The 22540-nt window shown below is 47.1% G+C and overlaps 1 protein-coding gene across 2 annotated transcripts in view; it reads right to left on the bottom strand.

The window, feature by feature from the left end:
- Positions 1–411: 411 nt before the first annotated feature.
- KCNJ5 (potassium inwardly rectifying channel subfamily J member 5) overlaps positions 412–22540 on the bottom strand; it is a 40939-nt gene continuing 18810 nt past the window's right edge. The window contains exon 2 of one of the 2 annotated variants that reach the window (XM_089773338.1): positions 412–1354. In XM_089773338.1, coding sequence (XP_089629464.1) covers positions 1008–1354 — 347 coding nt within the window. In that variant the 3' untranslated portion in view covers positions 412–1007. The remainder of the gene's footprint in view (positions 1355–22540) is intronic. The other variant, XM_006111167.5, reaches the window with a different exon arrangement.

Consider the following 22540-nt stretch of genomic DNA (forward strand, 5'->3'; position numbering starts at 1 on the left):
TTCTTCCTCGTGAAATGAGGTTTACCGCCGTCGAAAGAAAAGCCGTGTTCTTTCGATTTAATTTCAAAAGAACGCGGCTGCAGTCTAGACGCAGGTGAAGTTTTTTCGGAAAAAGGCTGCTTTTCCCGAAAAAAAACCCTGAGTCTGGACACAGCCTTACAGTTGTGCATATCTGGAATATCTCCACTGAAATCAATACACAAAAGGAAATTCATTTTCACTGGTAACAGTTGTATGTTTTTATCTTCTAAATCGACCAGACACAGTCCTCTAAATGAACCTAGAATATGGCAGGTTCAAAACAATTACACCAGAGATGACACTGAACCAGTTTGGGAAGCAAGCCTGACTGGTAGGATGCATGTGATGGAAATGTCACAACACAAAGTCAGAAGAAAGACCTATCATCCCTCAAATGGATGTTTCAACCTTTTGGAAATGAATCATGGATACAGCTCAGAAGGAAAACTCTGACACGCCATGTGCAATCACTAGGAAGCGGGATACAGGAGGGGATTTTTCTCTCCTTTTTTAATTTTGCAGTAACACTGTCAACAATGCAATGACTTGTACAATAAGTGAGGGTTAGGGTCAGGGTAACCCTACATTCTTCTTACTGAGATAAGAAATGTTAATGTCATTTTATGTTTTCTCTTTTTAAATACCCCTTAAAAGGGAAATAAATTTGACCAACCCAGGAGTCTCTTCCAGAAACATCTGTGGGGGAACTTCAACAGTAACAACAGCTCTTATCTAGCATGTCTTGTCCATAGACCTTAAAATGCTTTGTGAATGTGCACAAAGTACCATTCCCCGGTGTAAACAGATGGGAGAAACTGAGGCACAGGGCTATGGGGTGTGTTGTCCAAGGTCACCCAAAGGTGGACTGCAGAGCGCGAATAGAACCCAGCTCTGAGTTACTAGGGTGGTAACCCTAACCATTGGACCCCCTTGTTTCTCCTCTTGGGGGCATACGAATTGTGTATTGTCCACCACAGATCCCTGTGTTATACAGACATGTCTGCCTTCACCTCTCCTGCTGTTCCATTGGCTCCATTCAGCCCAGCCACCTCCCTTCCTTCCTCTTCCTGCTCTTCTTCCTCTTTTGCCGGCTCTACTTCCCCGCCCCCACTCAGTAGTGTGGCACTGGAGAGGTGTCTGAGCAGCCGGCCCTCCTGGAGCGATGCGGACAGCTCCTTGGCAGAGCAGGCGGGAGTGTTGGTTTCGTAGGTGCTGTGGAAGCTGTTGTAGTCGACTTCGTAAAAGTCTTTCTCGAGGGTGAGGACAGGAGTGAAGCGATGTCCCCAAAGCACCTCCGTGTCCATGTATGAGCTCCGGGCCTGGCAGGTCATCCCTAGGTCAGGAGAGGAAACAAAAGCATGTTAGCTTTGGTGCATGCCCATGCTATCCGGCTAATATTTGAAAGTGCTTCGGTGGAGTTCCATACCTGCCGGCTCAGGGACCTTGAAAAGGTCTTCTCTTAACGAGCCTTAGCACACAGGGAACAGCCAGCATCGCAGGTTCTGCAGACAGCTGGGATGTTTGCCCTCCCGATCCCGGTGCTGACGGGGGATGAGGTTTGACGGCGCTGTGCAGAAGGCCAGAGGAGCCATGCATAGCTCTGTGCTAGACCCACCTGCCCTCACTGCTGTAGGTCAGTCTTCACCGTCTGTCAGTGCTGGGATCACACTACTCCAGCCAATACACCTCATCCCAGATCTGCAGTCCCCCAGCTATTTCAGCCCGAAACCTCTGTCCCACGCTCTGTCAGAGCACATCAGATCTGGGCGGTATAGCACCCTGCTAATGGGACGTTGGTCTGAACTGAGGGGCTTTGACAGAGCTGTCAGGGGAACCGACAGTCCCCTGCAATTCCAGTCCTCCCTGAACAAACGCTGCCCATCTACAGCAACACTTGCTCTGCCATTGCTCTATGGCACTGACCTGTGTTAGTCAAAGGAAATCCTCCCATTGCCTTTGGTGCAGGCCAGTGCCTAAGCCTGGAATTTGTCACGCTTGTTCTCAGGCCTAGGACAATGCTTTTAATGTACTCATTGACTTGGGGGACGCCTGAAGAAAAACCTTTCAAGGGCAAAATGTCAGCCTTGAAATAAGGGAACAGCTTCCGTGAAATCACCTGCCTATGGCAAGCCTGGATTCTGCCCAAAGGCTGGGCGGTGGGTACAAGAGGCGGGGGAGGCAATGCCTTCCCAAACTGGGGGGCATGACCCGGACACACTCTGCCCCAGCCTCAGCACAGCTCCTGGGCTTCAACCGTGCTGAGGCTGGGGCAGTGCGCCCTCCCTGTGGGGGTTAGGGAGGTTGGGGCAGGGTGCTTTCCCTGTGCTCATGTGGGGGGTTGGAAGCTTGCCCCTGGATTGGGGGGATGAGCGTGGCTCCTGTGGGGAGAAAGGGCAGGGCTGGGGGCTTGCCTCCCTCAGCCCTACATTCGCCCACCACCCCACACTCTCACTGGCACGAGAGAGAAAGGCCCGCTTGGAATGAGAGCAGAACACGCATTCAAGTCAATTCCAAGCCAATGCTCCCTGGTCTAATACTCACAACCCAAACTACATTACCAGAAGATGAAGGCTATGACGGGGGGAGGTATTAGTGCCAGGGCATTTATGGTTCAGGGAGAAGCATGCCATATGTCCTCCAACACCTGAGCACGACAGCGGACAAATAAGTTAGGTTAGGAAATGTCCCCATCCTGTCGAGCTCAGGTGTAGGGAGACATATGGCGCCTCGTCTCTCAGTGCTGAGAACAGCCTTGGCTCTCATTTTCTCCCCTCACAGCCTCCAGGGCCCTTTGTCATGGTAATAGGAATTACAAAGGCCTCCAAAGGCAGAGTTGAGCCTGCCTATTAGGACACCATCCGTGCTGTTCTATTTGTGGCTATTCCCCGCTGGCTTTTCCTTCATCCCGGGATTGGTGTCGGCCTCTGGGTGGGAATGCAGCCAGACACGAGCATGCTCACTGGGCAGAATGTAGGCTGAGTCCCCCGGCTGAAAGATGCAACTGAGTGCAAATGAGGGAGTTGGAGACGTATCCACAGTCATAGAATAATAGAATCCTAGGGCTGGAAGAGACCTCAGGAGGCCATCAAGTACAGCCCCCTCCCCAAAGCAGGACCAACCCCAAATCAATCGTCTCAGCCAGGGCTTTCTCAAGTTGAGACTTTCTCAAGCCGCGGGCAGGTAGTTCGAGCTACTGGGCATTTAAAAATGGTGGCGCTCGGGAACATGCAAATGAAGCCCAGGATATTTAAATCCCGGGCTTCATTTGCAAGTTCGAATGACTACATTAACCACCCTAGTTCGAACTAGGGTGGCTAGTGTAGCCATACCCTCAGTCTCTCCTAGTAGGTCCTGTGCTCCAGCCCCCTAATCATTTTGGTCGCCCTCCGCTGAACCCTCTCCAATGTGTCCACATCCTTTCTATAGTGGGGGGCTCAGAACCGGACACAATATTCCAGATGTGGCCTCACCAGAGTCGAATAAAGGAATAATCACTTCTCTGGATCTGCTGGCAATGCTCCTCCTAATGCAACCTAATATTCCATTAGCCTTCTTGGCTACAAGGGCACCCTGTTGACTCATATCCATCTTATCATCCACTGTAATCCCCAGGTCCTTTTCTACAGAACTGCTACTTAGCTATTTGATCCCCAGCCTGTAACAATTCTTGGGATTCTTCTGTCCTAAGTGCAGAACTCCACAGTTGTCCTTGTTGACCTCATCAGATTTCTTTTAGCCCAATCCTCTAATCTGTCCAAGTCACTCTGGACCCTATCTACCTCTCCCCCTAGCTTAGTGTCATCTTGCTGAGGGTGCAATTCATCCCCTCATCCAGGTCATTAATAAAGATGTTGAACAAAACCCGTCCAAGAACAGATCCTGGGGGCACTCTGCTAGATACCTGACCGCCAACCTGACATCGAGCCATTGATCGCTACCCGTTGGGCCCGACAGTCTAGCCAGCTTTCTATCCATCTTACAGTCACTCCATATTCCCTTAACTTCCTGGCAAGAATATTGTGGGAGATGGTATCAAACACTTTGCTAAAGTCAAGCTATATCACATCCACTGACTTTCCCATGTCCACAGAGCCGGTTACCTCATCATAGAAGCTAATCAGATTGGTCAGGCATGACTTGCCCTTTGTGAATCCATGTTGACTATTCCTGATCACCTTCCCCTCTTCCAAGTGCTTCAAAATGGATTCCTTGAGGATCCCATTCACCATTTTTCTGGGGACTGAGGTAACTGGTTGACTAAGTTTGACTGGTCAGTAGTTCCCTAGATCGTCCTTCTTCCCTTTTTTGAAGATGGGCACTACGTTTGCCTTTTTCCAATCATCCGGGATCTCTCCCGATCTCCACGACTTTTCAAAGATAATGGCAAAAGGCTCTGCAATGACATTTTCCAACTCCCTCAGTACCCTCGCATCCATTAAATCCAGGCCCATGGATTTGTGTATGTTTAGCTTTTCTAAATAGTTCCTAACTTGTTCTTTCTCAACCAAGGGCTGTTCACCTGATTCCCATACTGCATTTCCTAGTGCATTTGTCTGGGAGTTGACCTTGTCTGTGAAGACAGAGGCAAAGAAATCATTGAGTACTTCAGCTTTTCCCCACATCATCTGGCACTGGGTAACCTCCCTCATCCAGTAATGACCCCACACCGTTTCTGATCACCCTCTTATTGCTTACATGCCTGTAGAAACCTCTCTTGTTATCCTTCACATCCCTTGCTAGCTGCAATTCCAGTTGCGCTTTCGCCTTTCTGATAACTCCCCTGCATTCTCAAGCAATATATTTATACTCCTTCCTAGTCATCTGTCCAAGTTTCCACTTCTTGTGTCTTTAGTAAGGCTTCTTTAAAATACTGCCAGCTCTCCTGAACTCCTTTCCCCTTCATGTAAGTATCCCAGGGAATCCTGCCCATCAGTTCTCTGAGGGAGTCAAAGTCTTCTCCTCTGAAGTCCAGGGTGTGTATTTTGCTACTCTCCTTTTTTCCTTTGGTCAGGATCCTGAAATCGACCATCTCTTAATCACGGCTTCCCAGGTTGCCACCCACCTCTGCTTCCCTTCTTGTTCCTCCCTGTTTGTGAGCAGCAGGTCAAGCTGCGCATGGCCCCTGGTCAGTTCCTTCAGCACTTGTACCAAGAAGTTATTCCCAACATTCTCCAAAAACTTCCTGGATTGTCCGTGTACTGCTGTATTGGTCTCCCAACAGATGTCAGGGTGATTAAAGTTGCCCACGAGAACCAGGGCCTGCGATCTGGAAGCATCTCTCAGTTGTCCAAAGAAAGCCTCGTCTACCTCATCCACCTGATCCGGTCTATAGCAGACACCAACCACAACATCACCCCTGTTGTTTCCACTCTAAACTTAACCCATAGACTCTCAACAATCTTTTCTCCCTCTAAATACTGGAGCTCCGAGTAATCATACTGCTCTCTTACATACAATGGAACTCCTCCTCCTTTTCTCCCCCACCTGTTCTTCCTGAACAGTTCATCCCCTTCCATGACAGCGCTCCAGTCATGAGAGTCATCCCCCCAAGACACAGGGGTCAGCAGTGAGGGAGAAAGATTTGTAGCTCCTGGAAGATAACACAGGTAGCGGGAGACTCCATTTGCTTTCCTCTCGTGGAACGAGGAGTAACGGTAGTTCAAATTAGAAAACCTAATTCGAACTACCTACTCCATACCGCGTGTAGCCGCGGGCACAGAGTCTGAACTAACGGGGATTTAAAAATGGCGGCACCTGGCAAGATGCAAATGAAGCCCGGGATATTTAAATCCCGGGCTTCATTTGCAACTTCAAACTAGGGTGGTTAATGTAGTCAATCGAACTAGGGTGGTAGCGTAAACATACCCTCAGAGAGCATGTGTGCACCTCCATCCCCTTTCCTGGAGTTTCACACACAGATCTCTCCTGGAAACTTTACCTTTGTTCTTTCTTTTTTTAATTAACCTAAAACCAAAGGCCATCAGGCCAGGAGTATAACAGGTATGTTGTGAGCAAGCCACGAGAAGTCATTCTTCCGCTCTATTCTGCACTGGTTAGGCCTCAATTGGAGTACTGTGCCAGGAGGCCAAGAGGAGACAATGAGGAAAAGGGCAGGAGGGGGGATGGGAGAGATGGTGTCAGTGGGGGTGGAAGAAGGGACGGGACAGGGTGATGCTGGGAGAGGGGATGGACAATGGGGACAAGAGGAAGTAAGAGGAGAGGGGAGGAGTGGGTGCCAGAAGAGGAGGGGTTGAAAGGAGGACACCACATTACAAGAAAGATGTGGAGAAATTGGAGAGGGTCCAGAGAAGAGCAACGAGAATGATTAAAGGTCTAGAGAACATGACCTATGAGGGAAGGCTGAAGGAATTGGGTTTGTTTAGTTTAGAAAAGAGAAGATTGATGGGAGGACATGATAGCAGTTTTCAGATATCTAAAAGGGTGTTATAAGGAGGAGGGAGAAAACTTGTTCATCTTGGCCTCGGAGGATAGAACAAGAGGCAATGGGCTTAAACTGCAACAAGGGAGGTTTAGGTTGGACATTAGGAAAAAGTTCCTAACTGTCAGGGTGGTCAAACACTGGAATAAATTGCCCAGGGAGGTTGTGGAATCCCCATCTCTGGAGATATTTAAGAGTAGGTTAGACAAATGTCTATCAGGGATGGTCTAGACAGTATTTGGTCCTGCCATGGGGGCAGGGGACTGGACTCGATGACCTCTCGAGGTCCTTCCAGTCCTAGTGTTCTATGATTCTATATGGCTGCTATCTGTGCTTAGAGGAAGAAATGTAACACTTTGGACTGGAAAACAGGGCTGGAAAAGTTCTCACACAGGCTTTTCAATGAGCTTTCCGGAATTACTTGCTTCCAGGCAGGAACAACAAGTACCGTGTTAGTCACAGAGTTCTGGCACTTCTGCTTCCTGGACTGTCAGGAACCAGGAAGTGCAGAGGCTGCTGTGAAAAATAAAATAAGGGAGGGAGGACGTTCTCCCAACTGTTCTGAGCTTTGAAGAGAGGGGCTATTTGAGATCTGGGCAACCATTCAGGGGCTGTCCTTGATTTATGCAAAACAGTCTGGCGAGCTCTAGTAACAAGCTTTGTGGGACATCGGGGATAGACAGAGCTTGACATTCATTCCCTTATGCCAGTTTGGCGTGCACAGCCGAAGACTTATGTAGCTCTTAGGACCTGTCTTGCTGCTGGGTACCAAGACAGTTGTCCCTCCCCCCCAGCTCCGCCATCCACAGATAACACTAGCTTCTGCCACTCTCCTTAGTCCTTGGTGAAAGGCTTAGCTGAGAGACATTTTAAAACCTAGTGGTACATATTTGAGAGGCCAAAGCTGGCTCTAAGATGCCTTTTACACATATAGCGTCTCCTGCTAGATTTGAATAGGAGGTAAGTACCTAAATACCCTTGAGGATCTGGGCTTCAGATGACTGAAATTGGACCTACAGTGAGCAATGCTCTTCCCCCTCAGACATAACTAGATTCATTAAAGTCCTAAATGCTTCCGCCGAGTTGCTTAGTGCTCCAGATGTCCAGCAATGATAGTGAAAGAAAAGGGCATTTTGTCCCTCACAGGATTTGATGAGCCATCTACCAGCATGGCGTTCTCCCTGCTAAGTAGATGCGCTGCACCCTATAATAAAATCTGAGGGCCCTCAAGTGGACATCTAGTCCTAGCGCAGAACTTGGCCCAAGTAAGCCAACTCCATCCTTAAAAGTGTTTGTCCAACCTGTTTTTAAAACCTTCCAAAGATGAAGATGTCACTGCCTCCCTAGGAGGCCTACACCAGATCTTAGCTGCTCTTATAGTTAGAAAGATTTTGCTAATCTCTCATATGCTGCAGATTAAATCCATGGTGTCTGTTTTACCTTCACCGGACATGCGATTAACTATTCTCCAGAGCCACCCTCAGCCTATTTAAGGACCTTTTCCAGGTCCCCCTACAATATTCTTACTTCGGGACTAGATTCACCCAGATTTTTCAAATCTTTCCTTCTAAATCTTCGATCATTTTTGTTACTCTCGTCTGTACGCCCTACACTTTGTCCATAGCTTTCCTAATGTGTGGTGCCTAGAAATGGGCACAGTCCTCCAGCTGAGGCCTCCCCCATGCCTAGTGAGGGGACAACTATCTCCTGTATCTTACATACGACACTCCGTTAATAGATCCTGGGATGATGTTAGCCATTTCTGCAACCGAATGACATCGTGGACTCATATTCAGTGTGTGAGCCCCTATCATTCACTGAACCTTTTCAGCAATATGACCATCTAGCCAGTTATTCCCCATATTGTAGTTGTGCAAAGAACTTCACCTAGGACGGAAAAAAACCAAATGCACCTGTCTTTACTGAATTTCATCTTGTTGAAATCAGGCCAGTTTTTCCATTTTATCACCCCCTCCCAGATTTTATAAGCGCCCTCGTCACTACATTATCCAAGACATTAATGAAAATATTGAATAGTATGAGATGCAGGACTGACCTCTGTGGGACACCACTTGATACATCTTTCCAGTTTGACTACTGATAGCTACTCTTTGAGCACAGTCTTTCAGCCTGCGGACACTCACTTTCTGGTAATTTTATCTAGACCACATATTCCTAGTCTATTTATGATCAGAGCAGAAGGGAGGGCCCCTCCCACACCAGAGTTAGGCTGTGTCTACACTACATGCCTCTGTCGGCAGAGGCATGTAGATTAGGGTTGTAGGCAAAGGTAAATGAAGCCGCGATTTAAATGATCGCAGCTTCATTTACATGGCTGCCGCGCTGAGCCGACAAACAGCTGATCAGCTGTTTGTCGGCTCGCCGCTAGTCTGGACGTTCCCCCTGTCGACATCAAAGCCCTTTGTCGGCAGCCCCGTTATTCCTCGTGGAATGAGGTTTACCGGGGCTGCCGACAAAGGGCTTTGATGTCGACAGGGGGAACGTCCAGACTAGCGGCGAGCCGACAAACAGCTGATCAGCTGTTTGTTGGCTCAGCGCAGCAGCCATGTAAATGTAAATGAAGCCGCGATCATTTAAATCGCAGCTTCATTTACCTTTGCTGAATAAACAAATCTACATGCCTCTGCCGACAGAGGCATGTAGTGTAGATGTACCCTTAGTTTCAGATATGTAAAAGGACCTTGCAATCAAGGTCTTGGACTCACTCCTTTAGCTGGGGGGACACCTTACCCCAATCCTGAGCTCCATAGACCTAATCACATTTATCTCCTGCCGTAAGTATTCAGTTAAGACAGAAACAATGGGAAGCTCTCATCAAGCGAGCACTGCATAATGCTGCCTGCCTGCATAGCTGCTTTTTGTAACCCCGGGGATGCACAATAAAGAAACTTGCAATCACTCCATAATCTCATTCAGATATCCCCCCCCCTTTTTTTGCACACGTGCATCGGAATTTAATTGCCCAGGAATTGACTGCTTGGCACCCTCTACATTGCAGAGCAAACAACAGCATTGTCCTGGTTGCATGTTCCCTTAAATGCTACTCTCTAGCCTGGCTTAATTAATGTGTCTGAAATGGGCTTCGCTAATTATTGCCTGTGGCTGAAAGAAGATGACAGTGGAGGCATGGAAAACAAAAAGCCTTATTTTCATTAAGAGAACAGGGTGCAACAGCTTTCTGCTGTCACACAACGTGCCCTTGGCCCTGCGTGTGCTGAACATTGACAATCCAACGGTGCACTGGGCGGTGTAGCTCACTGGACCAGTGTATTTCTGGTTCTGCAGTGAGTTATTAGTAGGAATCAGCAGTTCCACTTCATGGGCCATTTCTGTAATAAAGACCTGCAGTTGCACATGTATTATTGTCCACAATGCAATGCAAACCTTAGACAAGCTGTTTTGCTACAGCTGAATGTCCCCCCTAAAGAAGCACTGTCTTCGAAGTAGATACACCACTGCCCCCTACATAGTTGCTTGAAGCACGGGCTTTTGAGAGATTTCAAAAGACTTTTGAGCATACATGGGAACACTGAGAGGTGTTAAACATCCAGAATTCCTTGGGAAAAAAATCTCAGAAGGCATTGATATAATTTCCTAGCCTTTTTTCTCAAAATAGAGGGTCATTATGAACTTTTGGAGTTAAGAAGGAAAGCTTTTCCTAGTAAAGCTTTGGGAAAATATTTTTGTCCCTTTTTTATTTTGTTTTTTGGCATTTTGTGATCCAGAAATTTCATTTCAATAAGAAAACTTTAATGGAAAAAAAACCACAAGCATTTATCAAATTCATGAAATATTCAAAATGTGGGAAATCCATTTTCTTCTGGAATAAGTTTCAGAAAAAAATACTTTCTAATTTCATTTATTTTTCTGGAACATGTGACTGTATTTTCCACAGAAATTGTTCACCAACAGTCCCGTTTTAAAACAAACAAGAACGCATACTTAATTTTAACTGCAAAAATCAGTTGATTTTAAAAAAATTTGAAAATAAATGGGAAAACTCCAACTTTCATGCTTTTCAGGTGTTAGTTTTGGATCTTTCACCTCTTTGCTGTCAACAGCTTGAGTTTCAGCGCAAATAAAATTGTAAAGGCAATGCATCTGGGCCCCATTTTATGCAAACTTTATTCAGGTTTCTAATTAGTTTCAAAGAGGCTATGCTCTCTGTCTTAGGCATGTAGCAAAGCTAGAAACCAGAAAGAGTATTCTGCAGTTTCATGTTTTGTAATAAAACTTTAACAGAGGTTAAAGCTCTGTGCTGCAATCCTAAGTTTTAGTCTAATACTCTGGAGCTGGACTCCAACCCAATAATGTCAGAGGTCCAGAATGTTCCTGGCTTGCAGCATAGCTGCTTTGTTCTATAAACTGTTGGATCTCTGGTTTCTAATAAATGAATGAAGACAGGTTTCTTTCATTACCTTCAAAAGTGAAGAAAGTCACAGAGAAGCAATCAGTGTGTAAAATAGGTGCCGAAGAACTGTACCAACATGACACTTTCTTGTCATCTAAATCAGTCACAATCAAGCTGTTTACAGTATTTCAAAGGTGAGAGAATGGTAATATGCAGAGAAGAAAAGGAATATTGATGCCCCCTCAGTAAGGAGCCTGATGTCCTCCCCATGTACTCAAAAGGAGCTGCACACTTCAGCACCTTTCTCTGATTGCAGTATCAGTGATTATGCAGCTAAAGTCGAAGCCACTAGCTCTGTTACATTGCCAAAATAAGAAAAATTCTGCAGGAGATTGCTCATAATTTACAGGCTTTGTTATAATTATTAGGTCACAGTTCAAATCCAGTCCCATTCAGTAACAGCCAAAGTGTTGCCATCTCATGGGTATTAGGTCAGCTACAGATCTGTTGATGGCCTTAGTCCAGCTGTTGGAGGATACAGACACCTGTATCAAACATACCATCCCAGTGATCAGCCTTGTTGGATCTGAATGGACTGAACTGAATGGATCATGGAGAATGAACTTGCACCCTAGGCTATGAAGCTTAATTTGAAGCACCTCTACAGGATGGCAGTAGGGAAAACTTTCACTACAACCACCTGGGCTAGACCTGCTCTGTGGATAGAAAAATCATGCCTCTGGGCCTGTCATGCCTATTTTTCACCAGCATAATTTTAACTTGGTGGGCTCCTTTTACAATGAAGGCATTACTGGTGAGCTCTTCCCCGTCCCCCTCATGCCACCAGACAAACTGAATGTATTTCCTGGCTCTGGCTCTTCCTCTCCTTTTCCTGTGCAGCGAACTAACGAGACAGGATCTTCTCCCACCTATGCAAGATGAAATCGACCCTATACAGAGTGAGGCCAATGTGCTACTTAAGTCCTCAGAGGAGAATTTCACCCACTGTGGGATGGACAAAGCATGGAGAGAGAAGATGGCGCAGGAATGGACATGGATGACTAGCTATAGTTCCAGATAATTGTTATCAATGTTTTAAATCCTATTATTCTTTTAAAGGATTACATGTCCTTAAATTAGCATCATTTGAATGGTTGTAGAAAGCGCCAGGCCATTTGCACTAATTAGTCCAAGGCTCTAACAAAGCCAGTATTGTTCCTCTGACTTCAAAAGGAATATGAGAAGGTGGGAGCATGGTCCCCCAATTATTTTTGTGCATATACTTGGGAGGAAGATACATTTGAACATGGTTCACTTTGATTTTCATGCCAAAGGGGAAGACTGAAATTTTAATTTTTGTACTGCTCTCCAGGCATGGGAATGCTCCTGGGTGTTGGGAAATCAAAAGTAGTAAGGGTCTAATGTAGGAACTTGCAAAAAAGTTTGCAGAGATAGCAAACTTGGAAAACTAAAAAAGTTAAAAAGAGAGAGATACCACATTCACTTCTTTATATTAGGACTCCACTTAATTGAATTAATGATGCTCTAATATATCATCTCTTGCCTTTTAGGGAGCTGTGGCACAAGGTTGACCATCCTTCTCTAAGATAAGATCCTTGTATTTGTCAAAGGAACTGAAATTTCAATTGCATTGAAATGCGTTGCTGTGTGAAAGAGCAAGGATGGGTCAGGGGTTGGGTGAGAGTCTGGATTTAATCCCTTGTTCTATCACAGATTTACGTGTCCTTGTAAACCAGTTAGGCCCAAATTGCCAGCATTTATTTAGGTACAGGTCGAACCTCTCTGGTCCAACACTCTTTGGTCTGGCAACATCTGTGGTCCACGATGATTTTAGTTAGGCGGGTGTTCACTTACTGTGGATGTGGCCAAATTTCTTACGGTCCCATAAAGTTTGTTTATAGCTGCCAGTTCCAGCTGTCAGTGTTCTGTGCTGTTATTTAGCTCTAATTTACCCCTAAACGTCTTCTAAGAGCCCAGTAAGAAGTGGAAGTGCTAGACAATATCAACCTCCCACAGTCTGGCAAATTCTCTGATGTGGCACCGGTCAAGTCTCAAGGATGCCAGACTAGAGAGGTTCAACCTGTACCTTATTCCTGCTGAAATCAATTAAAGTTAGATGCCTAAATACCTTTGAAGATCTGGGCCTTAGTCTTTCAGGTCTCCAGCTGCAAAAGGAGGTTCATGACACTATCCTGTCTCCCAGTGGTAGTATAAAGATGGGGGGGGGGGGGAGAGGGGAGAGTTGTACACAGATAATATGGCAAAGGGAGCACCTTAAATAGTTCAATAAGAGCACTCTTTTCAGGGCAAGTCAATAACAGTGTGGTTCATGACTTCATTCCTACCCCTGGAAGCCAGGGCTATCAAAGACATTTACAACTATGAATCCATTTACAATGCCTCCTCTGTGAAAGGAAGGTACTATCATGCCCTTTTTACTGATGCCAATTTTTAAGAATGAAAATGATCCAATGGATAAGCAAAAACAACCCATCAACCCTCCAAGCTAGCACTAATTTTGTCATGTTCTGCATGCAAAGTTTGATTCATTTCAGGATATTGGACTGACATGCAAATTCCTCAGATTTAGAGCTTCGCTGTGATTATCTCACATGGTTCTACATTGCAGCAGGGGAATCCTATCTGTTTCAAAGTTGGATGAACTGAGGTGCAGAAAGGGTGTGCAGAAAGTTCTCACCATTAGGCCACCATGCTCTCAACAATGTCTAAGGCTACGTCTAGACTACAGCTGATCAGCTGTTTGTCGGCTCAGCGTGGCAGCCATGTAAATTTAAATGAAGCGGCGATTATTTAAATCGCCGCTTCATTTTCCTATGTCTGGTAGCCTAATCTACATGCCTCTGGTGACAGAGGCATGTAGTCTAGAAGTACCCCTAAGTATAGTTCTGTCCCTCTGAAATGGGGGCTAACACTGGATTAGTAAATCAGCTCTATTATCTCCAACTCTATTTAAGGTAAAGGGAGGAAAAAAGTCAAAGAAAACTAGCAAACACCAGTGGTGAAATAAAACGACTTGAATGCCCAGGGTCACCTAGCATCTCACGCAGACAGTAGCACTGGTAGGAAAGGACCATGGACCAGTGATCATATTGCACTCTGTCAGTACCTGGCCCAGGGAAGCTAATGTTCCAACTATGGATGTAAAGGTAACCTGTTAACTGGTTACCCGGTAAACATTCCCCTTACTGGTATGCTTACTCAGCTCCCCCTGCAGGATTATGGTTGACCAGTTAAACATTACATTTAATTGGTTAACTTTTTAATGGGGATTTTATATCCTTAATTCCAACCAGCAGATTAAATTTGGAGATGAATTCTGGCCATATACCACCCGAAAGCACTCTACCCTTACAACAAGACCGGTAAGTACAGAATGAGGCCTGCAAGGCAGCTGTATTGATAAATCAATCTTTGGTTAATTGTCGGCAAAGGAGGAGAGGAAGGTACAAGATGGGAGGGAAGCAAGACTTAGCTAGAAAGACTTATAAGGTTCACAGACTGCTTCATCATAGGGAATGATGGCTTAAGGGGGAAAACCGGGGCTCTCTAATCGAATCAGCCAAGTCGTTCATCTCACAACTCAGGCGAATCTGCGTGCACATGGGGGACGGGCTTTCGATTGCTTTCCAGACGCTGGCAGCATTGCTTCATACTCTCCTCTATGAAGCAGTGAAGAAGTCAGAGGCACATCCATGTTTATGGCCCACAACAGGCCAGCTCAATTCTGTCAGTGGACTGGGACCACCAGTTTTGGATTTTTGTTGCCATGGGGTGGAGGAGCGAGAAAGACAGACAGAAAGAACATTGAAAGCAAAATTGCATGGACTTTGCAAACAGATTACTTCCCAGTTTCTTCTCTTGCAGAGTCAAATTTGGACCAATGAATCTTGAGAAATGTCCCCTTAAGATAAAACAAGAGAGAATTAATTCCCTAAAGTCATTGCTGTGCCCAATTCATTAAGCTGGCACGGTTAGTGATTCTGTAGCTTCCGAAGTGCCCATAAAAGCAACACTGATTGCTGGAATGCTTGTCTCCTGTGTTGATTTTGCCCCTGCTGTAGTCATTTCACTCAGGCTATGTCTACACTATGGGTTTTGCCGGAAGAGGCAATGCAAATGAAACGCTGATTAGCATTTTCTCATGCTTCATTTACATAATCTCTTCCGATCCGTTTTTGCGCAAGAGGTTTTTCTGCAAAAATATGCAGTGTGGACGTTTCCTTTTTACGCATAAGAATTTTGTGCAAAAAGGAAACGTCCACACTGCATATTTTTGCGCAAAAACCTCTTGTGCAAAAACACATAGGAAGAGATTATGAAAATGAAGCATGAGAAAATGCTAATCAGTGCTTCATTTGCATTGCCTCGTCTGGCAAAGTGCAGACATAACCTCAGTGACTAATCAACACTGGTTTGTCCATGAACAGAGTCTTCCTTTGGTGGTTTTAATGTTTTGGGGCCAGTAGCCAAGAGACACTTACTGATCTATTGCTTTTACAGGGTGTTGCTTTAGATAGGACAAATACTACTGCAAGGAGTGTTTCTGATGGAAATGGAGCAGGGATGAAAATTGGAAGATCAGCAGGAATTAGTGATTTTTTTTGCCTGTGACTGGTTGAAACTTTTGGAAATTGCAGTAAATATTTTTCCCAAAAAATGTTAATGGAAAAAATCTTCACAATTATTGACCAGTTCTTGTAACGTGAGTATACCTCTAGCCATTTATACAGTATAGTGGTCAGGTGCCAGACTGTCCAGGGTATTTAGGGTCTTAAAAACACAGATAAGCATCTACTGGGATTTTCAAAATCATCTAATAAAGATAGACACCTAAGTCTCATTGTCTTTCCATAGCAAGGAGGCAACCAATCTGTTTTGGCGTTTTGAAAACTGCACTAGGCACCAATCTTTTGCTACAGAAATATCTTTGCAAATCTGTCCTGAATCGCTTGGAAAAAGAGCCTGTACAAACCTTACCTTCATCCTCACTGAGTGGGTGTGTGTTCAGATCTGTTGGTGACTATAGTAGCCCGAAAAAGAGCTTGGTGCAGCCAGAAAGCTTGTCTCTTTCACCAAGAAACATTGGTTTAATAAAAGATATTACCTGACACACTATGGCTACATCTACACTGGCCCCTTTTCCGAAAGGGGCATGGTAATTTCAGAGATCGTAATAGGGAAATCCGCAGGGGATTTAAATATCCCCCGCGGCATTTAAATAAAAATGTCTGCCGCTTTTTTCCGGCTTTTAGAAAAGCCGGAAAAGAGCGTCTACACTGGCCCCGATCCTCCGGAAAAAGCGCCCTTTTCCGCAGGATCTTATTCCTACTTCAATAAGATCCTCCGGAAAAGGGCGCTTTTTCCGGAGGATCGGGACCAGTGTAGACGCTCTTTTCCGGCTTTTCTAAAAGCCGGAAAAAAGCGGCAGACATTTTTATTTAAATGCCGCGGGGGATATTTAAATCCCCCGTGGATTTCCCTATTACGATCTCTGAAATTACCATGCCCCTTTCGGAAAAGGGGCCAGTGTAGACGAGCCCTATGTTTCTCTTGCAGGGATTGCAGTCAGTTTCTACTAATTTGTATCCATGCCTGCCATAGCAGAGCCAAACCAGCTCTGCGAGAGTGAGTGGCAGTCTACTCCTTCTTTTAGGGTATGTCTAGACTGCACCCCTCTACCGTGCTTCATTAGCATAAAAATGGCCACCGCTTTTTTTTTGGCACGGAGCTTTGTCGGAGAAAAGCGGCAGTCTAGAGGCTGATCTTTTGCTAAAGAAAGCCTTTTCCGATAGTTTTTCAAAAGTGTCGATCAGCATCTTAAGCACCTTATGCCTCATAAAACGAGGTATACAGGATCTAACTGGCACCTATCTCCCACTAAAACCAGTGAGAATTAAGTGCCTTTGAAAATCCTACTAGGTCTTCAACTGTTTCTTCAGGCCTGTCATGGGGTGAGCACTCACCCACAAGGCACCGCCTGCTGGTCATTTTAGGAGTTCTGGTACCATTGTAGGTTTTCCCCTCCCAGGGAATCCCCAGTCCCCATATACTCACCACTGCCAGTCTTTCTCTAGCCCCCACCTCAGGGGCAAATTGCAGTCTGAAATGGCCTCTCATTATTGGCAAGGGGGTGTGACCCTTTTCCTATCACTGGCTGCTTCCCTGCAGCCTTAGTACACGCAGGCCTTGCCTCAGACCGTGCAGCCTGGGAGTGAGGTCAGGCCATGGCTCCCCAGCTCTGCCCTGTCTCAGGAAGCCTCCAGCTTCTCTGACAGCCTGGACCCCACCGACAACAGGAATGAGTGAGACCTCCTTCCCTGCAGGAGCCCTTATTTATGCAGCCCCAGCTGGGTCCTAATTGGCCGGCTCTGCCTCAGCTGTGGGCTCCACTCTCTCAGGACTGGGTCTTAACCCTTAAAGGACCAGTGCGGGGCAGATGCTCTGTCACAAGGCCCTTACATAATTTTAAAATCCTCTGCTCCCATTGACTTTCAGTAGGAAGTCTCAAAATTCCTCAGCGCTGTTTCCAAAACCCAACCAACTTTCCCCCCCCCCCTTTGTAAACTGAGTGAACTGCTCTGCACTGGTGGAGATACAAGAATCGTTGAGGCCTATGGTACCATTTTTAGAGCTCTCTGAAATGTGACTGTAGAAATGAGGACTAGCCGCTCTTCCCATCTAGCTTAATGGGAACATTTTTTTATTCAGTAAGCTTCTGGGTAAACCAAAAGCAAATGGATAATTGATATGCCTGACTCTGGTCTCTCCAACATCATCCCATCAACAAGTTCTAGCCTCATCTCAAGTATCAGGCCATGTGTGGAAATACTGTATCTAGAACAGCACTGTCGCTGCTTTAGCTCAGGATGCCGCCCCTTTCAAGCAGAAGCAGCGCACCAGGAAATAATTCACATATCCAGAAAAAAAAGGGATCCAATGACCTCAACAGGGACCAGCTACTGTTCATTTGTCTATATCGGTCTGTCTAGACTGCATCCCTCTGTTGGCAGAGGGATGCAGATTAGGAAGCTCGACATTGCAAATGAGGCAGGGATTTAAATATCCCGTGCCTAATTTGCATAAAAATGGCCACCGTGTTTTGCCGACTCAGCGCTTTGTCAGCAAAAAGCGGCAGTCTAGAGGGGGATCTGTCGAGAAAGAAAGCCTTTTTCGACAGATCCCTTAGGTCTCCTGCAAGGAGGTTTAACAGGATCTGTCAAAAAAGACTCTGGCTCATGAGACTGGAATCATTCATTTCCATAGATCCAGGCTCCTTAATGTCATTACACCCTGGTTTGTGCAGTCCCACCGGGAGAAAAGTCCATTTGTAAAGCAATTAAATTCCTCTGCCATGCTTTTAATTTTGAGGTTGTTATTCTAATGATTTCCTTTTGCACATCCTTAGCAATGGCTGAGCTTTTTGTAAGAGAAGTACAGCCTAAAGCTGTGGTGTATCCGTTCAACCAGGACTTTAAGGTGCTAGTTTGTAATAGGGATGTTAAATATCGGTTAATTGAATAGTCGAGTAGCCTCATGAAAGTTTATCGATTAGTCGACTATTCTATAGTCCCCAGGGGCAGGGCCGGCAGCGCGGGGTGCCAGGCGGAAGCTGGTCCACGAGGGGAGCCAGTTTAAAAAGCAGCTCCCCTCATGAACCAGCTGCCTGTCACCTTGTGCTGCTGCGTCTGAGAGGCAGCCATGTTCAGTGACAACAGTCCCTGTCTAGGGAGGGTCTGAGCTCCTGGACCTGGCGCAAGCTGCAACTGAGCCAGGCTGCCTGCCACCTCGCTCTTAATACACTTTAAATGCAGATCCACATAAGGGGTAGGTTCCAGACCCGGTGTGAGCCAGGACTGAGCCAGGCTGCTGGCCAGACTGCTAAAAAATTTACTGGCAGGGAGAGTGGGAGAGGGAAATGCGTGTAGTCTATAGCATTAACGTATAAGCTTTTGCTTATCGGTTAATCAGTTAATCGACTATATTATTACATGCCTAGTTTGTAATGGTGAACTGGGGCTTGAGCCACTGCTAGGAATTAAGCTCTTATCTCATTGCAGGGGTCTCTGTGATATCCTCAAACTGAAGGACTGCCAAATAAAATTCCATTATCAATTTCTCCCCTCTATAATGCCCTGAAATGCTATTATTTTTAATGCCCAAGAATGTACTAAGAGCCTTATAGTCTAGGCAAGGATCGAAATTGCCTTTTGTTTTATGCTGCTGTAACCATGTTGACATCAGTGGAGTGATTCCAGATTTACACTGGTGTAAATGAGTGGAAAACTGGGCCCAGATTGCTAATAGCTATAACATAGCACCATATATATAGTAGCCCAGTGTCTGAGAGTCTGTAATGCCGAAATGCTGGCTGTTCCCTCTGGGGGGCTGTGACGTAGTGGGGGTACCTGGCTGGTTTCTATGCTGCTGGCTCTGGGGTAATCCCACTGGCTGCCGTGGGTACCACGACCCAGCAAAACAGGATGAGTCACTATGCAAACGAGTATGGCCAGCCACCCCCCATGGAGAGGAACAAAGGAAGGTGGAGGCTGCCCTGGCTGGGGGGGCAGGGCTGGAAGAGGGTGAGTTAGTTGGTGTCTGGGAGCATGGAGGAGACAGCCTAGGGAAGGGGCTGGAGTTTAGGGGCCCAGTCTCCCCCATCTCAAGGGGGCCTGAGGCATCCTAGCCCAGCTCTGTGACCAGTTTACATCTGTGCTGTGCTGTATCCTGGAGAGGCAATAAACTTCCTCTATTCCACCGGCTGGTGCAGTCTGTTTGTGCCATTTCGGGGTGCAGGAGACGGGGGACCCCCAACGCGCCGTCACAGGGGCGCTGTTTCCTGATATGCTGGCTGTTCCCTCTGGGCGGCCAGTGCTGCATGGGGAGTGTGGGGCCCAAACAGCCGCTCGCTCCCCAGCGGCGTCCCAGCTGAGCAGTGCAGAAGTCAGCTGAGTGCCACGGCGGGAGGAGAAGGGGGGCAGCGTTACAGTGGCTCCAGGCCCCGCCCCCTGGCTGTGAACATCATCACCCCACCCCCCTTCGCCTCCTGCCATGGTGCTCGGCTGACTTCTGCGCCGCTCAGCCAGGCCACCATGTGGGAGCAAATGGCGCAAGCGGCCGTTTGGGCTCCACGCTCCCCATGCAGCACGGGGAGTGTGGCGCCCAAACGGCTGTTTGGACTCCGCGGTCTCCCAAGTGAGAGGCGGCGGGGGGTGGGAGGGAAGAAGAGAAAGAGAGAGACAGAGAGAGGCAGGAGGCAGAGGAGAGCTGAGGGGGGGGAGGCAGGAGGAGGAGGAGAGAGAGAGAGCGAGAGAGAGATGGAGCGAGAGACCGGAGGCTCAGGAGAGAAGACCGACGTGGAGGAGAGACCTGAAAATCCCGTCTTGGGACGGGCTAATTGGCTAGTTATTCTATAGCACTCTTATACCAATGAGACACACAAGCGATACACTACACGACAGCCCAATACACTAGATATGGTCCCTAAACAGAACCCGCCATTCCAATTCCCATGAGCTTAGAAATGTTTTTGGATGCAGAGCTTCATATTGGTTCGTTTCTATATTCCCCCCCCCCTTTCCTTATTTATTCTTGGATCTGGACTTCTAATACTGCAGTCATCTGAAGAAGTGGGCTGTGCCCCGAAAGCTCATAATACCGTCTAAATCAGGGCTACTCAACATGCAGCCCATGGGCGCGCCTGTTTGTTTTCAGCCCATGGTGCAGGTTGGGTTTACGTGGGGCTCAACATGTGTCCCGCAGGTGGGATCCTTTGAATATGGCCTCCACTGGGAACATGCTCCACAACAGCGAGGTGTGTCCCAGGAGAGGTGAGCACTGAAAGATGCAAGCGGACAGGTTGGCTGGAACAGATGTGTTGGCATTTTTAGCTCCCAGGGAGAAGGTGCCGGGAGCACTGGGGAATTGTGGGAAGTGCTTTGTATCATACCTGTCAGTGTGAAAGAAACTATTTGCATATATTTGCATATATATTTGCATGTATATGCAGCCACACTTAAGTTGTGGCCCTTGGCATGTACTGTGAGTATCATTATGCCGGGGCTTCCAAAGTTGAGTAGTCCTAATCTACATGTTTTGTTAGTCTTTAAGGTGCTATTAGACCAGGGGTCCCCAAACTTTTTGACACGGGGACCAGTAAATCCATTCACGAGCTTTTGGAGGACCGGTAACATTCATTTGCATATTTGCATATTCAATAAGCAAATGATGAATATTCAAATAAGTTGTTTCTGGTCCTCCCAAAGCCCCCAGTGCCAGCGTTAGCAAAGCTTTTGATACAGTCACCCACAATATTCTTGCCAGCAAGTTAAGGGAATATGGATTGGATAAATGGACTGTAAGATGGATAGAAAACTGGCTAGATCAGGGTTTCCCAAACTTTTTACTTTAGTTGGAACCCGGTTTTTTTTCAGTACAGTCTTTTGCAGCCCAAAAATATAAATGCATATAAAAAAAAGAATTAAAAATGAATAAATTTTCAGTGTTTAACCTGGTTGCATCCTCCACCCAGCCTGGGCCAGGGCTTGGGGGACCTGGCGCCGCATGAGCACTTCAGGAGGCGGGAGCAGGAGCAGACTGGGGGTAGGGTGTCTGGCTAGGAGGGAGGGTGCAAGGAAGGGTAGGGTTGCCAGGTGTCTGGTTTTGTACTGGACAGTCTGGTATTTGAAGGTTTTGTCTGAGAAAGAAATTGAGAAATTACCAGACATATAAAATGCCCGGTATTTTCTAATGAGGTACGTTTTATTATAATTGGTGTATTAGTCCTTAGCTGCCTGGCCGGTAGATGTGCTCACGCTGTCTGAGTGTGTCTACCTGCCAGGCAGTTCACAACTACTCCAGGGAGGATATGTGGGGGAGGGGGACATGGAATCCCCGGCCAGACTCACTTGTCTGCCAGGGTCTGCATGTGCCCAGGTCAGTCCTGCTCCCCCCCTTTTCTCTTCCCGATCTCCCCAGTCCAGCCCTGCTGCCCCCGGCCAGCCCTGCTTCCAGCAGCTGGTTCCCCCCGCCACCCACAAATCTCCCCCGGTCACCCCGCTCCCCCGACGACCCCCCCCACCAGCCCCGCTGCCCCCATCCAGCCCTGCTTCTGGCAGCTGATTCTCCCGTCCTCCTCCTCTTGATCTCCCCTGGCCAGCCCCCCCTTGCCCCGTGCAGCCCTGGTTCCGCCGCCTGCCCTCTCCGATCTCCACCGCTGGACAGCCCCGCTGCTCCCAGCCCTGTTTTCACCGTCCGCCCAGATCTCCGCGGGACAGCCCCGCCACTCCCAGCTCTGCTTTATCTGCCCACCCGCCTGCCTGGATCTCCACCAGGACAGCCCCACTGCCCCTAGCACTGCTTCCCCGCAGCTGGTTCCTCCCCCCCTCCTCCCAGCCCGCCCCACTCTGCTCCCCTCCCAGCAGCCATGCTGATGCCCGGTATTTTTTCCCCACGGCCCGGTACTGGGCCACGGCCCATGGTTTGGGAAACGCTGTTCTAGATTATTCATTGTTTTTTAAGCTTTTCCTGTTACAGACTAACTTGACTACCCATCTGAAGCATTTCTACAATACACCTCTGGTAAAAGAATACTCCTTAGTCATGCTGCATTCGCCCTTGCCCGGATTGCAAACAGGTTTCACTGCTGCAGTGCAATCTATTCAGGACTA

The sequence above is a fragment of the Pelodiscus sinensis genome, chromosome 25 (genome assembly GCF_052426305.1).
Source record: "Pelodiscus sinensis isolate ZL-2025 chromosome 25, ASM5242630v1, whole genome shotgun sequence".
NCBI lineage: Eukaryota > Metazoa > Chordata > Testudines > Trionychidae > Pelodiscus > Pelodiscus sinensis.